General features: G+C 37.4%; 1 protein-coding gene across 2 annotated transcripts in view; it reads left to right on the top strand.

Annotated features, from left to right (window-relative positions):
• The window catches only part of LOC149260315 (uncharacterized), a 350,342-nt gene that overhangs the window by 142,992 nt on the left and 191,964 nt on the right, over positions 1-15,386 (top strand). For both annotated transcript variants that reach the window (XM_089420223.1, XM_089420214.1), the window contains 3 exons: positions 11,316-11,420; positions 11,690-11,788; positions 13,285-13,414. In XM_089420223.1, coding sequence (XP_089276349.1) covers positions 11,316-11,420; positions 11,690-11,788; positions 13,285-13,414 — 334 coding nt within the window. The remainder of the gene's footprint in view (positions 1-11,315; positions 11,421-11,689; positions 11,789-13,284; positions 13,415-15,386) is intronic.

Here is a 15,386-nt window from a genome sequence, read left to right as displayed (position 1 = left end):
TGCCACTGTAATTCAATGCCCCTGTAGAGTTTAGTGAGACTATTTTACCACAGAGTACAGGGTATGTGAGTATGGTGTGACCATTGCGAGACCATCCATTAGACCTTGCCATTGTTACTGTCTTACTGTATTATATAACATGTCAATGTCATACCCAATCAAATTGTGTCATTCTGTTGTCTGTCGTTTTGGGAATTAACATTTGTATTCACATATTGTTGGAGCTTGGATCAAACACACTGTAACTTCTGAAGTAACTTGGATCAATTCGGATCATGTATATACTATAGTGACTCGGTTCACTAACATGCTTATAATCTTGGCAATAGTAGCATACTTCAGATCATACCTTATACCTTAGTTCTTGCATTACTCGGATTACTTGTATCAACAAAACTTAGATTTCTGTCCAGCATCATTGGTATTACTCCACAGTGAAACTTGCCTCCTTAACTCAGAGGTATAACACCCATAGAATTTCATACTATTTATTCTCACAAAACTTCTCATTTGTTAGGACTTGTTAAGAGAGTTGCTTCCAAGATGTTAAGGTCTTCTTCTAGCCTTCTATGGTGGAAATGCTGTAGAAATTATGCCAACGAGAGTGATCTTCAAGCCTCCTTTTACTGACCTTAGCTCTGATACCATGTTGGAAAATCAAGGTATTTGTAGATTAATGTTGATTCCCCTTTCTTGATAATTACTTGTGTTATTTAGTGGCTTTTTAATATTTAGTTTTTCTTCTTCATCAAGCAATTACCAAAACATGAAGATCACAAAAACACAAAGAACACAAGATATAGGCTCCAAGCTAGGGAAAAACCCCACAATTGGGGAAAACTCGAACAATCCTCTTCTTATAGAATCAGATCAAAATGAGACCTCCAAGACCCAAAGACCAAGTCCAAGACCTCCTCAAGCCCCAAGTCAGCCCTCCAAAAGTATTTCTCAATCAAGTCAAAGTTCTCCAAGTCAAATATGGTCAACCTCCACAAATTTTGTTCCAAGTTAGAATCTTGTCCCTCTATCTCTGGTTTGCAATTTGGCCTGCAATCTTTGGCCCTGCAACAACTGTAGAAACCCTAGGATCTTCGCACATGTGAGAGAAAATGATCAAAAAAATCAGATTTTCCTTCTCCCTTTTGACTTGCTCCTCCTTCCTTGTCCTTCGCTCTTCTTTCTTCTTGTCTTGGTGCAGAGATCAAATTTTTGAGTGAATCTCCAAATAGGTTGAATAGGCCTCTTCGAGACCGACTTTCTCTGGCAGGGCCTGTCACCCACCACCCGTGGGTAGTATCCATAAGAGAAATTTTTTCTCCCAGATGGTCCTCAACCCTTGTAGCCACCAGATAGTTCGATGTGCCACCATCTCTGCCACCTGAGCCAGCCATGTGGTCCCTTGCCCGTCTATTATGATCGTATGTTTGAAGGTGGGCCTCCCGACCCCAAAGGGTATGGCTTTTCATTGGTGTAGTTGAGTAATTTTGTTTACTTTTCTTGGACATTTTTGGGCATGGATTGGTGGGGGATTTGGCAGAAGGAGTGGGCTAGGTGTGTACTCTTGTCTCCTCTGCCCGATTTGGTGGATAGCCTTGTACCCAGTCCCGTGGATCTCCTTCACTGGCTATTAGCTCTAGGGCCGACACTGCATGGGAAATTCCGATTTTGGTTGCGTGGTCCCGCTTCCCGACACCACTCCCCTTTGCTCATTCTAACCCCATTTATCACTTTTCCTATCTAGGTCCACATTTGTCCACTGGGTCCACTAAGGGTTGTTGAGAAATCTTGGGCATTGAGATTAGGTGATTTCTCTTAGATAGATAACTGTTTGTGAATGTTTTTTACTTCTTCATTAGGATCTTCTTTTACTTATGTTATTATAATGTTATTCCTCATCAAACAACTACCAAGCATAAACCATAAAGAGACAAGAGACACAAAATATAGGCTATCAGCCAGGGCCAAATCCTCTCACTCTTGAAAGGAAAAGCTGGACAAATTCTTTTTCTTATAGAGATTCCAATTGACGAATACCAAGACCAAGACCCTTGACCTATTTTCCACTCCAAGACCAAGCCCAAGGCCTCTAAGTTTAACTTATTTCTTTAATGGTAAAACTACTTGCTTCTCCTTCCTTCTCTGCTATCTTTTAGATCTCGGCTTCTTAGATTAGACCTGCTACCTTCAGTAGCCCTAATTGCAACACGTGTAATGTATGATGTACCTTGTTATCACTTTGCTTGGAGGGGAGACTTCCTTACACACTTCGGTTTGATGTATTCAGTGAATCTTCCCTTGATTCAGCTTCCCAAGTGACCCTACTAGCCTCGACCCTTCTAGAACTCTTCTCGGCTTCTTCTGCATCAAATCCTACCTTCCTTCCTCGCACGAGTGACAAAAGACAGCCCTAAACAGATCTGGATTAGTTCGGATGTCTTCCCTTCTTCTTCGTTGTTGAGGAGGCTTCCTTCTTAAGCTTCTCGCACTTCTTTCTTATTGCAGACCTTGACCGAAAATCTCTCTATGAAATTCTGTCTTTAAATGAAATCCGAACTGCCCTATTTATAGTTGTTGGAGCTTGTAATAAGTCGACTTGAAGAGGGTGAACCGACATGTTTCTTTGTGTAGATTATTTACTCCATCTTGTAGCCGACTTGAATGAGAGGTCTTGTGCTTGTCTTGGAGGGCTTTCATTCTTATTTAATGACTCATACAAATGTGTAACATGCTCATGAAGGGTCCTTCATACATGACATAGACTCAAATTGACTTTTATGACTAGATGACAAATCCTAAAGGCTCACAATTGGAGCCATCACTAAAAATAAAATTCCTTGCTCATGAAACCCATGAGACAAGTATCACAATAATAATTTTATTTTTTTTCTTTACATCAATTACATAAAATTACAATTACACATGTCATTATGAACACCGAACCTAGTTACATTTTTCAACAAGTGTTAGCTGCCCCCTCCCCTTGCCCACACTTTGGGTTGAGCCTAAAACGATGCCCTGGAGGTTGATGCAGCGAAAAAGAAAGGAAAAAGCATAATTTGGCCACTCTAAACAGGAAATGTACCACAAGATGCAAAAGATGGCCGAGACATACAAATTTAGCACGTGGGAAAAAGCCAAACATGAACTCTAACCCCTATCTATGGCCATCACCCAGGTTCCTATGGGCCCTAGATGAGCCCCTCCTTATTAAGGAACCCATGATATTCCCAACCCTTGGTGGGAAATGAACTGCCCCACCTTAATGGGGGTATCTACTGCTGTATCATACACATCATGCTCTCATCCCTTGGAGCCCCAAGTAGTTATGAAGAAAAAACAATCAAACGCAAAAGGCATATGAAGAAGGGTGGAAAAACAAAGGTCGGGGTAACTCATTTACCACGATTGCTCCTTCCTATAGTCATATACCCAAGTGTGGGCTTCCCATTTTATAGCTACCGTTGTACCATGGCCTGTGGCTTGGAGCCTTCCCCTGATCTCCACTCCATTCTATCATTATATCACATGTCACCCCCTTTAAAGGATGAAACCGCCTAATAGGGTCCTTGGTTAACCCCCTTTATTGAGCTTGGAGACACCTGTACATGCGAAAGCCCAACATGGAAGGGCATGCCGCCATGAAGTGTCCACTTGATTCCATGATTTGTAAGCTCTTTTACTTAATTACTCTAATGATTTGTTGTATTGGAGGGGAAGGGGATGCATTGGATCTTATGCAGAATTGCAAGTGGGTCTTCATGTGGGGTTTGGTCTCCCTATATGGGGTCCAAGCATTCCAGAGAGCTACAGTGGCACTTGTAGGGTGAGCGTGGAGAGCCATGGGCCTCCACCATAGCAGAGAGCATTTCATGGATCCCCAAAACCATTCAGTGATTGCTCGTGTTCCACCTTTTTGGATGAGGATGATGCACTTGGATGACCATGCCCAACTGGCTTCACACTTGTACCACACACTTGGTAGAGGTTCCAGGGTCCAGATGAGGATGTGCCTCACTGCGAGAGACAAAGGGAGGGCTTATGTCATCATCATAGCCCTTACAGATGGTTTAAAGGCATTATCGACCCACTTGGAGACCCATGAGAATGTTATTGTGCCCCCACACCCACTTGGGGACACCACATGTGACTTGCTTGTATACCAAGGGTCCAACCCCTTGGTCACTGTGTTTGGAGCCTATTCTCTCAACTTGGCACACTTTGGACTTCACTAGGCCTTCTCAATGGCCCAACGACTCATCATGTTTACTATTTTTCCCTCTTGAGAGGCTTATATTTCTATTTTGGAGCTATCTTGGTGGGCTTGTCACAAAGGCATATCATTATTGTACATTATTCTATTATTTGGGGCTAAATTAGGCAAATTAGGCCATTCAAATCCCCTATTGGGTTGTATAAATAGATGAGAGGATAGTTGATTTTTCTCATCATCACTTGGATTGGGTTAGTAGCTCTTGTGAGAATTTCACATTCCCTTTTGGAGGACGAGTTTGGTTTCATGGATGAATTTTGATGTTTGGATACTCTTCTCTTGGTCTTGGAGCTTCAAATTTGTCTTGATTTGATGATTGGATATACTCATTGTACATGTAAGTGCTCTTTTTCATGCTTATTCTTTACATTTATCTTGTCACATGAATAATGTATGGGATTTTTGCTCTCTAGATCTGAAATTTGCCCTAATTTATGCAAAATTGTGGAAGTTTTGGACTTTTGAAGTGCTGCATATATTACATGTGCCATGTATGATGAATGAATGTTCCTAGAGGTTTAATTTCATTGAATACACCTTGATAAGTCATCAATTCTTGTACATCGAAGTATAAAATCCTTTGGTAGCTGCTCTCATGCCCTAATTTGCCATGCAAAGTTGCCTAAAGGTCTCCTTGATCGGGTTAAGTTCTCCAAATCACAAAATCACCTTGACTCCATCTCTCCCAAAGGCAAGGCACTGATCTAACCATTGGTGATCACTTAAAAGAATATTTTTCTTGCCTTTTCTTCTCCTTCTAGGCCTAACCCTAGTAGGTCACCTAGGGCATCAAGCGAATTTCTTTGTAGCCATCCGAAGCCCTTGATTTTTGGTCCATTACTGTGCTGGGGTTTTCTCAGGGGTCCTCCAAATTTGAGTTTGATCCGTCGGTGGAATCCCGAGATATTGCAAGCCCTAGCAGGGATCAATCCTCTCCCTAGGTTGCCTTAGGTTAGTGCTCTCATTTGGATCATTGCATTTGAATTCCAAAGAAAATTATTCCTTTGGTTCTATTCTCCTCCCAATCTTGGTCAAGCCCCTCTATTGTTGATCAAACCCACACCCTTGACCTATTTTGGATTTGCTTGGGTTCTTTGTGGTCCCACAACTTCATAACTCACATTCCATAAGGATCACATAGAAGCCATTTCTCCTTTAGGATTCTTAGGTCTAGGATACCTCTTGTTAAAGAATATTCTTCAACCCTAGGTCTGGGTATCCTCATAGCCCTTCCTAGAGAGCCAATCACCTTGCTTTCAAAGCAAGCAAGCCAAAATTTGAGCCTCTTGTGTGAATAAGCTTTAGAAATCACCTCATATCTTATTATTGATCGATCCGTTCTTGTGATTCCTCTCATAACTAGACTCCTCCCATCGGTGAAAGTCCGTAAAGAGCAGGGAGCCTTAGTTGAGGTGACAGTGGGCTATCACTCCATTGTTGCCCCTTGACCTAGTAGCAGCTCTATAGGATCCCCTCCTAGGACCCCGACTAGTTTGAGTGGTAACAGGGCCGACTTATTCTTGGGAGACAAAATTGACTTTCTAATATATATTTTTTTCTTTCTTGTTACAAATTTTCCAAATGGGTCTTATACATTTGACAAAGATTCTTTTGATTCATTAAACCCTAGGAGCATGAAGAACATGCTTGAATTAGATTTGCGCATGAAACCCGTGCTTAAATAAAATTATTTTTCTTCTTTTACATAAAATACAAATTGATACAAGTACAAAGATATATATGAAGACCAAACCTAGTTACTTTTCCAACATTGTGCACATTTTACTTCTGCTTGATTATTTTCTTTGTATTATTGCTCATAGCTCAGAGGGTTAGAGTTTGCTTTGTATGATGTATATTAGTTATATCACCCCTTAATAATTAGGCAACTCATTGCCCATTGGGGTTGGGACATGCAAGGGTTCCTTTTTATGATGTATCAAAGCAACATGTGCTCAGGAACTGGGTGTGGCCATACTGAGCGAGGTAGAGCTCATGCTAGGCTTTTGCCCACGTGCTAACGTGTATGCCCCAACCATCTTTTGCATTTTGATATTCTTTACTTTATTTTGTGGCCATAATATGCTTTTTCCTTTTCTTTTAACTGCATCTACCTCTTAGGGCAAATTTCCGAGCCCTACCCAGGTATGTGAATGTATGGCCAAATCTTAAAGAACCAATGGTTAGTTGAACCTGAAGAATGGAGGTGGATTATGGGCTTGTAATGTAAGATGGAAAGTGGTAAGTATGGAATAGGGATAGATGGAACACACTATCTCAATCAAGGCTTTTTGAGTAGTGCCCCTCCTATACTCATTGGGCCATTAGGGGAGGTCCCATTGGACTAGGATCCGAGATTAACCCTCCATTTGTTCAATTTTGTAGCTATGGTCGATCTTCATAATGTACAATTTGTACTTGTAAAAGATAAAATATAAATTATATTTGTGATGAAAGAAAAATTATATTTAGCGTATTCTTCATGCTTTTTTTTTTACGCTGTGGTTCACGGTCACTGAGTGGCCGCTACATCCACGGGAAAATATCGGGGCAGATCCACCAAAAGGGATCTGCTCGTCGGCCAATCTTAACAGGCCTAACCCCGAGGGCGTCGAGGAGATTTGACCCCGTGACCTCCCAAACTGGGAAAGTTCTTTAGCAACGGGAACTCGACCATTTGAGCTATCCCTTGGGGCTGTGTGTTCTTCATGCTTGTGATAAAAGAGAATTTATTTATTGATTTGTCAAAAGAATATTTTTATAAAGCATGTTCTTCATGGCCATTGCAAAAGAAGGAAATTGATTGTTTAAAATTTGGATTTTTTGACACAAGATGTCAAGTCGGCCTACCTTATGTTCAAGTCGGCTCTGCCCTAAGAGGCACCTATTTGGACCCTCCAGATGTATATAAATAAGGTCATTCGACCTCCAACAAAAGGGCAATTTAGATCATCGTTATATCTAACACCCTAAGCTTGAAAATTAGCAGAATTTAATGAAATTAATGCTCAGATTCCATAATTAACTAGACAATGATTTTCAACCCGATTTTTACCAAATAGAATGCCTAATTTTACATTTAATTGGAAATTTAACTAATACAAAAGAAATTTAAATGTAGATACTTACTTGGAAATCCCATTTGGGTCGCTTTCCACTGTTGTTGCTCCCAGTTTGCTACCAAACCGGCCGTTTCCTCCTAGCCTATCTGGGATCAACCTATTCGGTTCTTAGACCCAGAAGCCATTGAAATAGAGGTCTTCTAGCCCCTGTGCCCAAAACTCCAAGTACAATAACTCAAGTCTCCAAATTGTGGTTCTCTCAGTATTCCTCCCTCAGTCTTCGCTTCTCTCTGGAATGATCCCCAAAATGCCTCTGATCCCCCCCTCCTATCTATGACCTCTTCCTTCTCCTTATATCCCAAAATTTCATCACCCTTCCAAATTAAAATATGGTTTTCGTCACCTGCAGTCGGTCACCTGGCATCTTAAAGAGTTTGGAGAGGTGGTCACCTAAATAGTGTCATATGGGATAGTTGTGAGTTTATTTTATTTATGAGGCAACGAAGTCTTAAGTCTTTTATATTTTTTATTTATTTATTTAAAAACTTTACTTCGATTCTATTTATTGGCTTATATTCTAATTAAAGTTTGTTACTTATATCTTGTGAATTTATTTTATAAATCCTTTTTATTTAAACAATTAATTTTTGAGGTTGTTTGTTTTTAATTAATAAAATGATATTGTCATATGTCCTATGAACATATTTGTTTAGTTCCTTTTTTTAAAGTTGATATAATATATATCATATTTCTTTTTAGTTAATACATAATTTCTCCTAGTTAATACATATATATAATTCTCTTTTATTTGCATAAGCCATTATATTTACATTTCTTTGAACAATATACTAGTTATATTATGATGGTGGTATATATAACAAGTACCTCACATTATATTTATTGTATTTTGGTGAGTTAGGTATTTACTCAGTACTTCAATAATTAATTCATTACCTATACTTGATCTTTTCATAATTAATTAGTACGTATACTAGTGCAGTGCATGCGATACATGCATATGTAGCTATCATATGAATGCCTCGTATGCAAGCTAATATTCTTGTGCTCTCTATATTAGAGGTGGGTCATTACATTATATAATATCTTCTGTCCAGCCATACGAAGAAGTTTGAGGAGTAGATTGAAGAATCTAAGGAGCAATTTATTCTCTATGGAAGGAGCTGAGGTATCTGTGATTATTTCTTGTGGAAAGGGCTGAAATGTTCTGTGGAAAATCTCTGTTAAAGGGCTGAGTTCCCTGTGAGAAGGGGCCGAATTCCTGTGGTTTATCTCCGTGTACAAGATCGAGATTCCTGTGGTTCATCTCTGTGGACAGGGCTGAGTTTTCTAAGAAGTAAAGTTTGTAATCTAGCCCTAATTTTGTGTGGAGCAAACCCTGTGAACTAGCCCAAATTTTTGTGAAGTAGAGTTTGTGATCAAGCCAGGGTTTCAGTGGAAATAAGTCTGTGATCAAGAGAGAAGTCTGTCATCAAATCCAAACCTTCATGTCAAGAGAAGCTGGCCGAAACTAAGCCCTACTACAAACCATGACCAAGCTGCTCACTGAGGATTTTGTGGAAAAAGTGAAGGAGGTCTGACTTGGCATTTTTGTGGTTGTCTTGCGAGTTAGTGTGACCTTGACCTTGACTTTGATGTATCTCCTGCTGAATTGAATATTTCTCTAAGAAGAAGGTTGCTGGATTTCCCCCAAGCAGGTTTTCCTAGGGTAAACATTGTGTCTCTCTTGTGAATTGTGTTCTCTACTGCTCCATTGTTTTTATGGTTGAATTTTTGAATGTGTAATTGCTTAATGATACATTGAAGTGCTAAATAAACATCTACATCATTGGAGATAATTATCAAGTTTCAGAAATAAAGTGCTTGTATAACTTGCACTCGAAAAATCAACACCATTTAGGGTGAGGGAACAAGATCACAGTGAAAACCCCTCCTCCTTTTAGGTCACCCCATAATCCATATCAAAACCTAAATACAAACAAGCATAAGCACACAGTTGCAAAATGAATGAAGTACCTTTTGATCGAAAGCGCACCTTCGTCCATATGCTCTTGTTGGATGGTTGAGAAGGTATATGACTGATGCAGGTGGTGGAGATAAAATGGCATGTCATAAGCTAGTGGTGGCTGTCAGGGGCTGCATGGTTGGCTGACTAGATGTGCAGAATGGGAATTTTTTTTTTCTCCTATGGGGTCACCCACTTTGGTGGGAAACACTTACTAAACAAATTTTAGTGATCAACGAAGCAAGACAAGTATATGAAGAAGGCATAATACCAAAAATGAGTTAGCGAAACCCAACAAGTATGATAAAGAAAAATCATGCTAAAATGACTCCTATCAATATCCAAAAGACAAGATTGGATACTTTAATCGTTTTGTGTATCAACTTTGCTCAGAACTAGGACAATATTCAAACTACATTTCAAAGAATATCAATTTTGGCACAATTTGTTCTCCAAAAGGTTGCTACCACACAAATCCACCTGAGATTGAATTTGGTTGGTCAGACCATTTCAGCTTTTCAAATATCATATTGTCTCATGTCTTCAACCACAAGAATGAAAAATTATGACAAATGTTGCAGTCTTGAATGGTGAATGTAACCTTTTCCTTAAAATGCTTTGAGGATAAAGCATCCTTGAAGGGGGAGCAATGTAATGTACATAAATATATGAATAAACATCAAATAAGTAATAGTAATAATAATAATAATAATAATGAAGTGACATATCCTAACTAAAGGATTTGACATAATCAAGGGACATGGCTTATCAACCATTATGACTAGTCAGTGTGTATAAGTATGCCATCACTTATCATCTATCTTATTCATTATTGAATTACATATATAATTTGTCCTCAGTTTTCCTTTCTTGTAGTTCTGAAACATGAAAAATCTCTATTCACTGTTTTATGTTTATCTCAGTGACAACATTATAGCATGATATGATTTTATCTATATTGTTATATTGCACAGGAGTCATCATGAATGTGACAGTAATAAGGCGCGAGTAGGCATTCAAAAGTGGCTTAATTGTAATGAAGGATATAGAACAAAGAAGAATGAAGATTCCTGTAGGGGTTGCACTTGCACTTGCACAATGGTTTCATACTGATTGTACTCTTCTTCAGTCCCATTGACCTAATTTTGTGGTCATTTGTTGGACATTACTAAAACTATCTTATCTTATCTTATCTTATGGTGTATAGTAGTGATAAAGGACATTGTAAATCTATTGGCAACAAGGTTTAAGGAATCAAATCAATGACTTCAAGAACAATTTGTTGCTTGAATAGTTAAAATTTTCTTCTTTCAAAATCTTTTAAGGGACATATTAAAGGAATACAAGAACTTGTTTCCTTCTGAATGTGAAGACGAGAAAAACAAGATACAAAAGGGGCAACCCATAAAATTGAATGGTGTTGAAGCTGCAGAGATATAATCTCTTCATAATAACTCGAATGTTTTATGTCTTGAGTTTCTTTTCGACAAGCCATGGTGAATATTTTTCAAATGATTGCCTCAATTGTAGAATTCAATGGATAAGAGAGAGACTTAAAAGTAAGAGCAGATGAATAAACTGTCAATTAGCCCAAGAGACTTGGGCAGTTGAATGACTCCAAGGAGTTTAATTATGACATCTTCACCAGTTTTAATCACCTTTGACTTGGCCAATTATGAGATCGTTATTAGTAATGTATGGAGCAATGTGGAGTGCCTAGATGTGCCATTACCTATTGCATCATCGTTCTGCAGAGCATGGGTCTATCTTAATGTTACATAGAAGATGATAAACGTCAAATTTTTTATGATGAAGTATGTAATTTGACTTCAAGATCCTGCCTAGTGTGTTAAAGAAATATTTGCTGCTGTTGCTTATCTACTCTTTCGCCATTTGATTGTTTCAGTATTGTTATTTCTGAAAAATTGATGAAGTGATAAATGCTTTTCCTTGTGTGCAGGTATAAATCTGTGGACTTGAATCAAGTGCAGGGTCTACAAGAGGTTGAAGCTGACTTTTATTCCTACTTTGGAGGCGAGTGGCATAAAAATAAAATCTGGACAGGGTAATCCATCAATGATGCATTTCAGTAACAAGATTGGATCAATTATTTAGTATTTTCACAGGGTTGCATACTTACATTTTCTTTTTTCTAGAACAGTGGCCATTCTCTTTACACTTTCTCCTCCCTGCTCAAGAATGTAAAGGGGAGGGAAATGGACGAGGAAAATTCATAGTAACAAAAGAAATAGATGCTAAAATTAATTGTAATTGTTTTTTATTCCTTCGATTGTATATTTTGTTTTCCAACATGGCTATTTATTGTATCTGTAGGATCATTTATGGCATTGCAGTGACATTCATTGAACCTTTTCATCCGAGTGGATTTTTTGATAGGGACCTTCTTTATGGATATGGGGATGACTTTGAAAGGTGAGCAAGTTTAATTTCTTTGTATGACATTGGGCTTTTCTCTGCAATATTTGTCCAAAATAGAAACTTTTGTGGTTGTTCACGTGTCATGCCAATGCAATATTGATATGCAATAAATGGATTTGTTGGCGGCCTTGCATACATTTTGGATCTAATTAAAACAATATGTCTTCAATAATTAAGAGTGAAATATCCTATGTGATAATATAATAACGAGATAAGATCAAAACATTCTCTAGGGTGGATAAAAGGTACCATAGTATAGGAAACCTGTACAATGAAACACAAAGGATGAATTTATAAGTTGAACTATCTACTTAGCTTTCTGCCTAATAGCTAAAAATAGGCCCTAGTGTTCAAATATCTAATATATGGTCTTACAACAAATAGTATGCCAAAGTTGTACATCTTCAAAATCTTGAAGCGATGTTGTTCCTATGTTTTGAAAGTTTCAAACTGAATTGGACCCATCTAAATACTCTTGTTGCTTTTTGTGATACTCGATCATTGCAATACTTATTTTAAATTGGTTTCCACTAACTTCGATGTGGTTGGGCAATTCCCTTCCACTGAAATGCTCATATTCCCTAGAGAAAGCTCAATGATTAATGGCATTTTATCATGAAGCTGATAAAGGCATATGTTTAGAATATTTCGCATGAATATATTAGAAATATTATGATCAATTGAGATGTAATGCAGGGAAATATTCAGAAATATTATGATCAATTGAGATGTAATGCATATAAGGTGTATTGCTACTTCCTTCTTCTAGTTTTAAGCCTTATAATTTGTCTTTGGTATGTGGTACCTTTAACCAACTCCTTTTAAATTTAATTTAATTTTTATTTTTTGTTTGAAGTGCTTCCAGGAACATGCCTCAAGGGGCTGCCTGCAGCACTGCATAGCATGTACTTCCTTTGGCTTAGATGCCAGGTTCAAGGAGTATATAATCTGCCAAATTCACAAGGGGCTTGTGCCTGTCTTCACCACATTTTAACATGCCATTCAGGTGGGCTAGATTAGAGCACTAGAACCGTGGTGGACAGCTCAACACTATCAATCTCCCCAGTGAATCAATGTCCTGTTGACTCTCCTTTTTAACTTTTGATAGAAGGTGGAACCAAAAATTATTAACTGGTTTGGATAAATGGGATACTTAAATGACTTGAGTTTAATCTTTTATACTAATAATCTCACCTGTAAATGACTAGTTTATGCTGTATGCTCTACTGTCAGTCAAGTGCTTGAATTTAGCAATGGCTCTAACCTTGAATCATTTTTCCATTTCAAACTTTATTTAAATAAGATTAGAAATCATGGAGTTAGTGGCTTATATCCATGGTATTATTGATTTGAGAGAGAAGATTAGGTGTCCATCATTCAGTTGCAGAACTCTGGCATTACCGAAACCATGAAATTTAAGCTGTATTGGAAATGTCTGGGTTTTTTGTTGAGAATCCTTTTCTGATTTTGGATGCACATTGACAATTCAGGTTTACATATTTTTCCCGTGCGTCATTAGATTATCTTTTGAAGTCTGGAAAGCAGCCTGATATCCTACATCTACACAATTGGCAAACTGCTGCTGTGGCACCATTGTTTTGGGATATATTTGTCAATCAGGTGCATACTGCATATCTTGGTTCTTTGTTTCATGCGATTCGCCTTATGATTTATCATTCTTGAACTTCAAATTTTAATGAAGGCAGTATATTTGGTTCTTCTGTCTTTCTCTGCTTTGTCTAAATGTACTCTTAAATTTCATTGTAATTATGAAACAAAGATGTTAAATTGCACAATTGTAGCTATTTGAAAGTGCAAGTATGGATTCATAAAACACAGTTTCTTGAATTCAGTCATATTTATAAAAAAATTGAAAGGCAATGAATTTTGAATAAATAATGTGTGGAAGATGGCATTAAATAACTGGGAATCTCCAGGCATGCATGCTGTTTCCAGAACATTAAAAGCAAATCCTGTTTGAGAAGTGTGGAAGTCAATTTATTTCCTAAAACATGAATTTTTTGATAACACAGTGAGTTTAGTTTGGTTGATGATTTTTTGTGGTTGTGTTGGGATTTGTCAGCCCAATGTGTATAGGTGCTTTAAGGTTGGAACTGGCCATTCCATTGATAAGAAGGAAATGTTTAAATTTGTAATATAGGTGAAATCAGAGATAATATTTTGATTTCTCCCCCAAAGACAAGATAAAAAGTTGTTTTGGTTTAAAGCAAAGAAACTTATAGTGAACAAAAATGATAGTCGGTGTTTTGAGAGCAGGGGAATTTTAGAGAGATATTTTAGAGACATTTCAGCTTGTAATGCGTACCAAAAGTAGAAGATGGAGTCTAACATTGACTTATTGACCCCAAATTGGCAGATTCTGATCAAGTTTTGGGCATAGGACCCACAAAAAATGCAAGATTTTGAAATTAGGCTGCCATGAGAAGCTTACTAGGTCTAATAAACCAAGAAAATAGTCTGATTGAAATTAAAGATACTTCATGTGTCTATGTTGTTCTTCTCAAGAATCAGAAAGCATCATGGTTGGTTACTCAAATGATTCAGTGGATGGGAGTGAACCCATATGCAGTCTCAGTGTTACTTGGGAGCGGGAGCAAAAGCGGGGAGCAGGAGCAAAAACGGGTGCGGGAGCGACATTTTCAGAAGCTCCCGGTTTGGGAGCGAATCCTGGAGCGTTTTTTTATATAATATATATATTTTTGATATTTTTATATTTTGATACATATATGTCAACAAAAACATGTAGAATGATGAATTAGATATAAAAAACATAAAAAAACATAGATTGAACCATATAACAACAATCATCTAGAAGTTATAATCTTCATCAACCATGTCCACAAGTTAGTAACATAGTAACATACAACATATTGAGTCATGATTCATCAGTATTAAAGCTTCAAGCTTTCAAAATTCAATATATAACATTTATCATCATTGATCACCAAAGTTGTACTTGTAAGCTAAGTGTAACCATTACAACAAATAATATCTAACATGAAATGAAATGTTATAAAATGAAATGAAACAACCTTCAACTTTCATGAAGCATCATATTCATAATTCATTACTACTGAGTTATAATTGCCGACTTCAAACTTAAATTGTCATATATTGTTTAAAAAAATATATCATAATAAATATGAAAGAGTCAATAGTTATAAAAACTACTAGAAACTAGAAAAGACAAGTAAATCTATTATCTATTGCTTATACTTGGGCCTCTTGCCACAACGAGAAATGTCTAATTTTTTAGTCTTGTTGGAAAATCAGGGTCTTTATCATTAATATCACCCTCTAAGCATTAATATCTAGAGGTATCTTTGTCATTACCTCTGTATCTATATAGGGATCTTTGTCATTAATATCACCCTCTAAGCATTAACATAAGATAGAAAAAGCATAGCATGTCAAGTCAAGATTTTGTTTGAGTGATGCGTACATTTTTAGGAGGGTCATGATAGAGGAGTTTGACAACCAATGTCACTAACATCAAGGTACATAGAGGGATTGGTGCTCTTGATTAAATACGAGTTCCATACCCTAATACATGAAAAAATTCAATGGAAAC

Source organism: Pinus tabuliformis, chromosome 6, assembly GCF_031772625.1.
Source record: "Pinus tabuliformis cultivar Carrire ecotype Pingquan chromosome 6, CPIR1, whole genome shotgun sequence".
In the NCBI taxonomy this organism is placed as follows: domain Eukaryota; kingdom Viridiplantae; phylum Streptophyta; class Pinopsida; order Pinales; family Pinaceae; genus Pinus; species Pinus tabuliformis.
The sequence above is the reverse complement of the archived record's forward strand: the minus strand, read 5'-3'. Positions and strand labels throughout refer to the sequence as shown.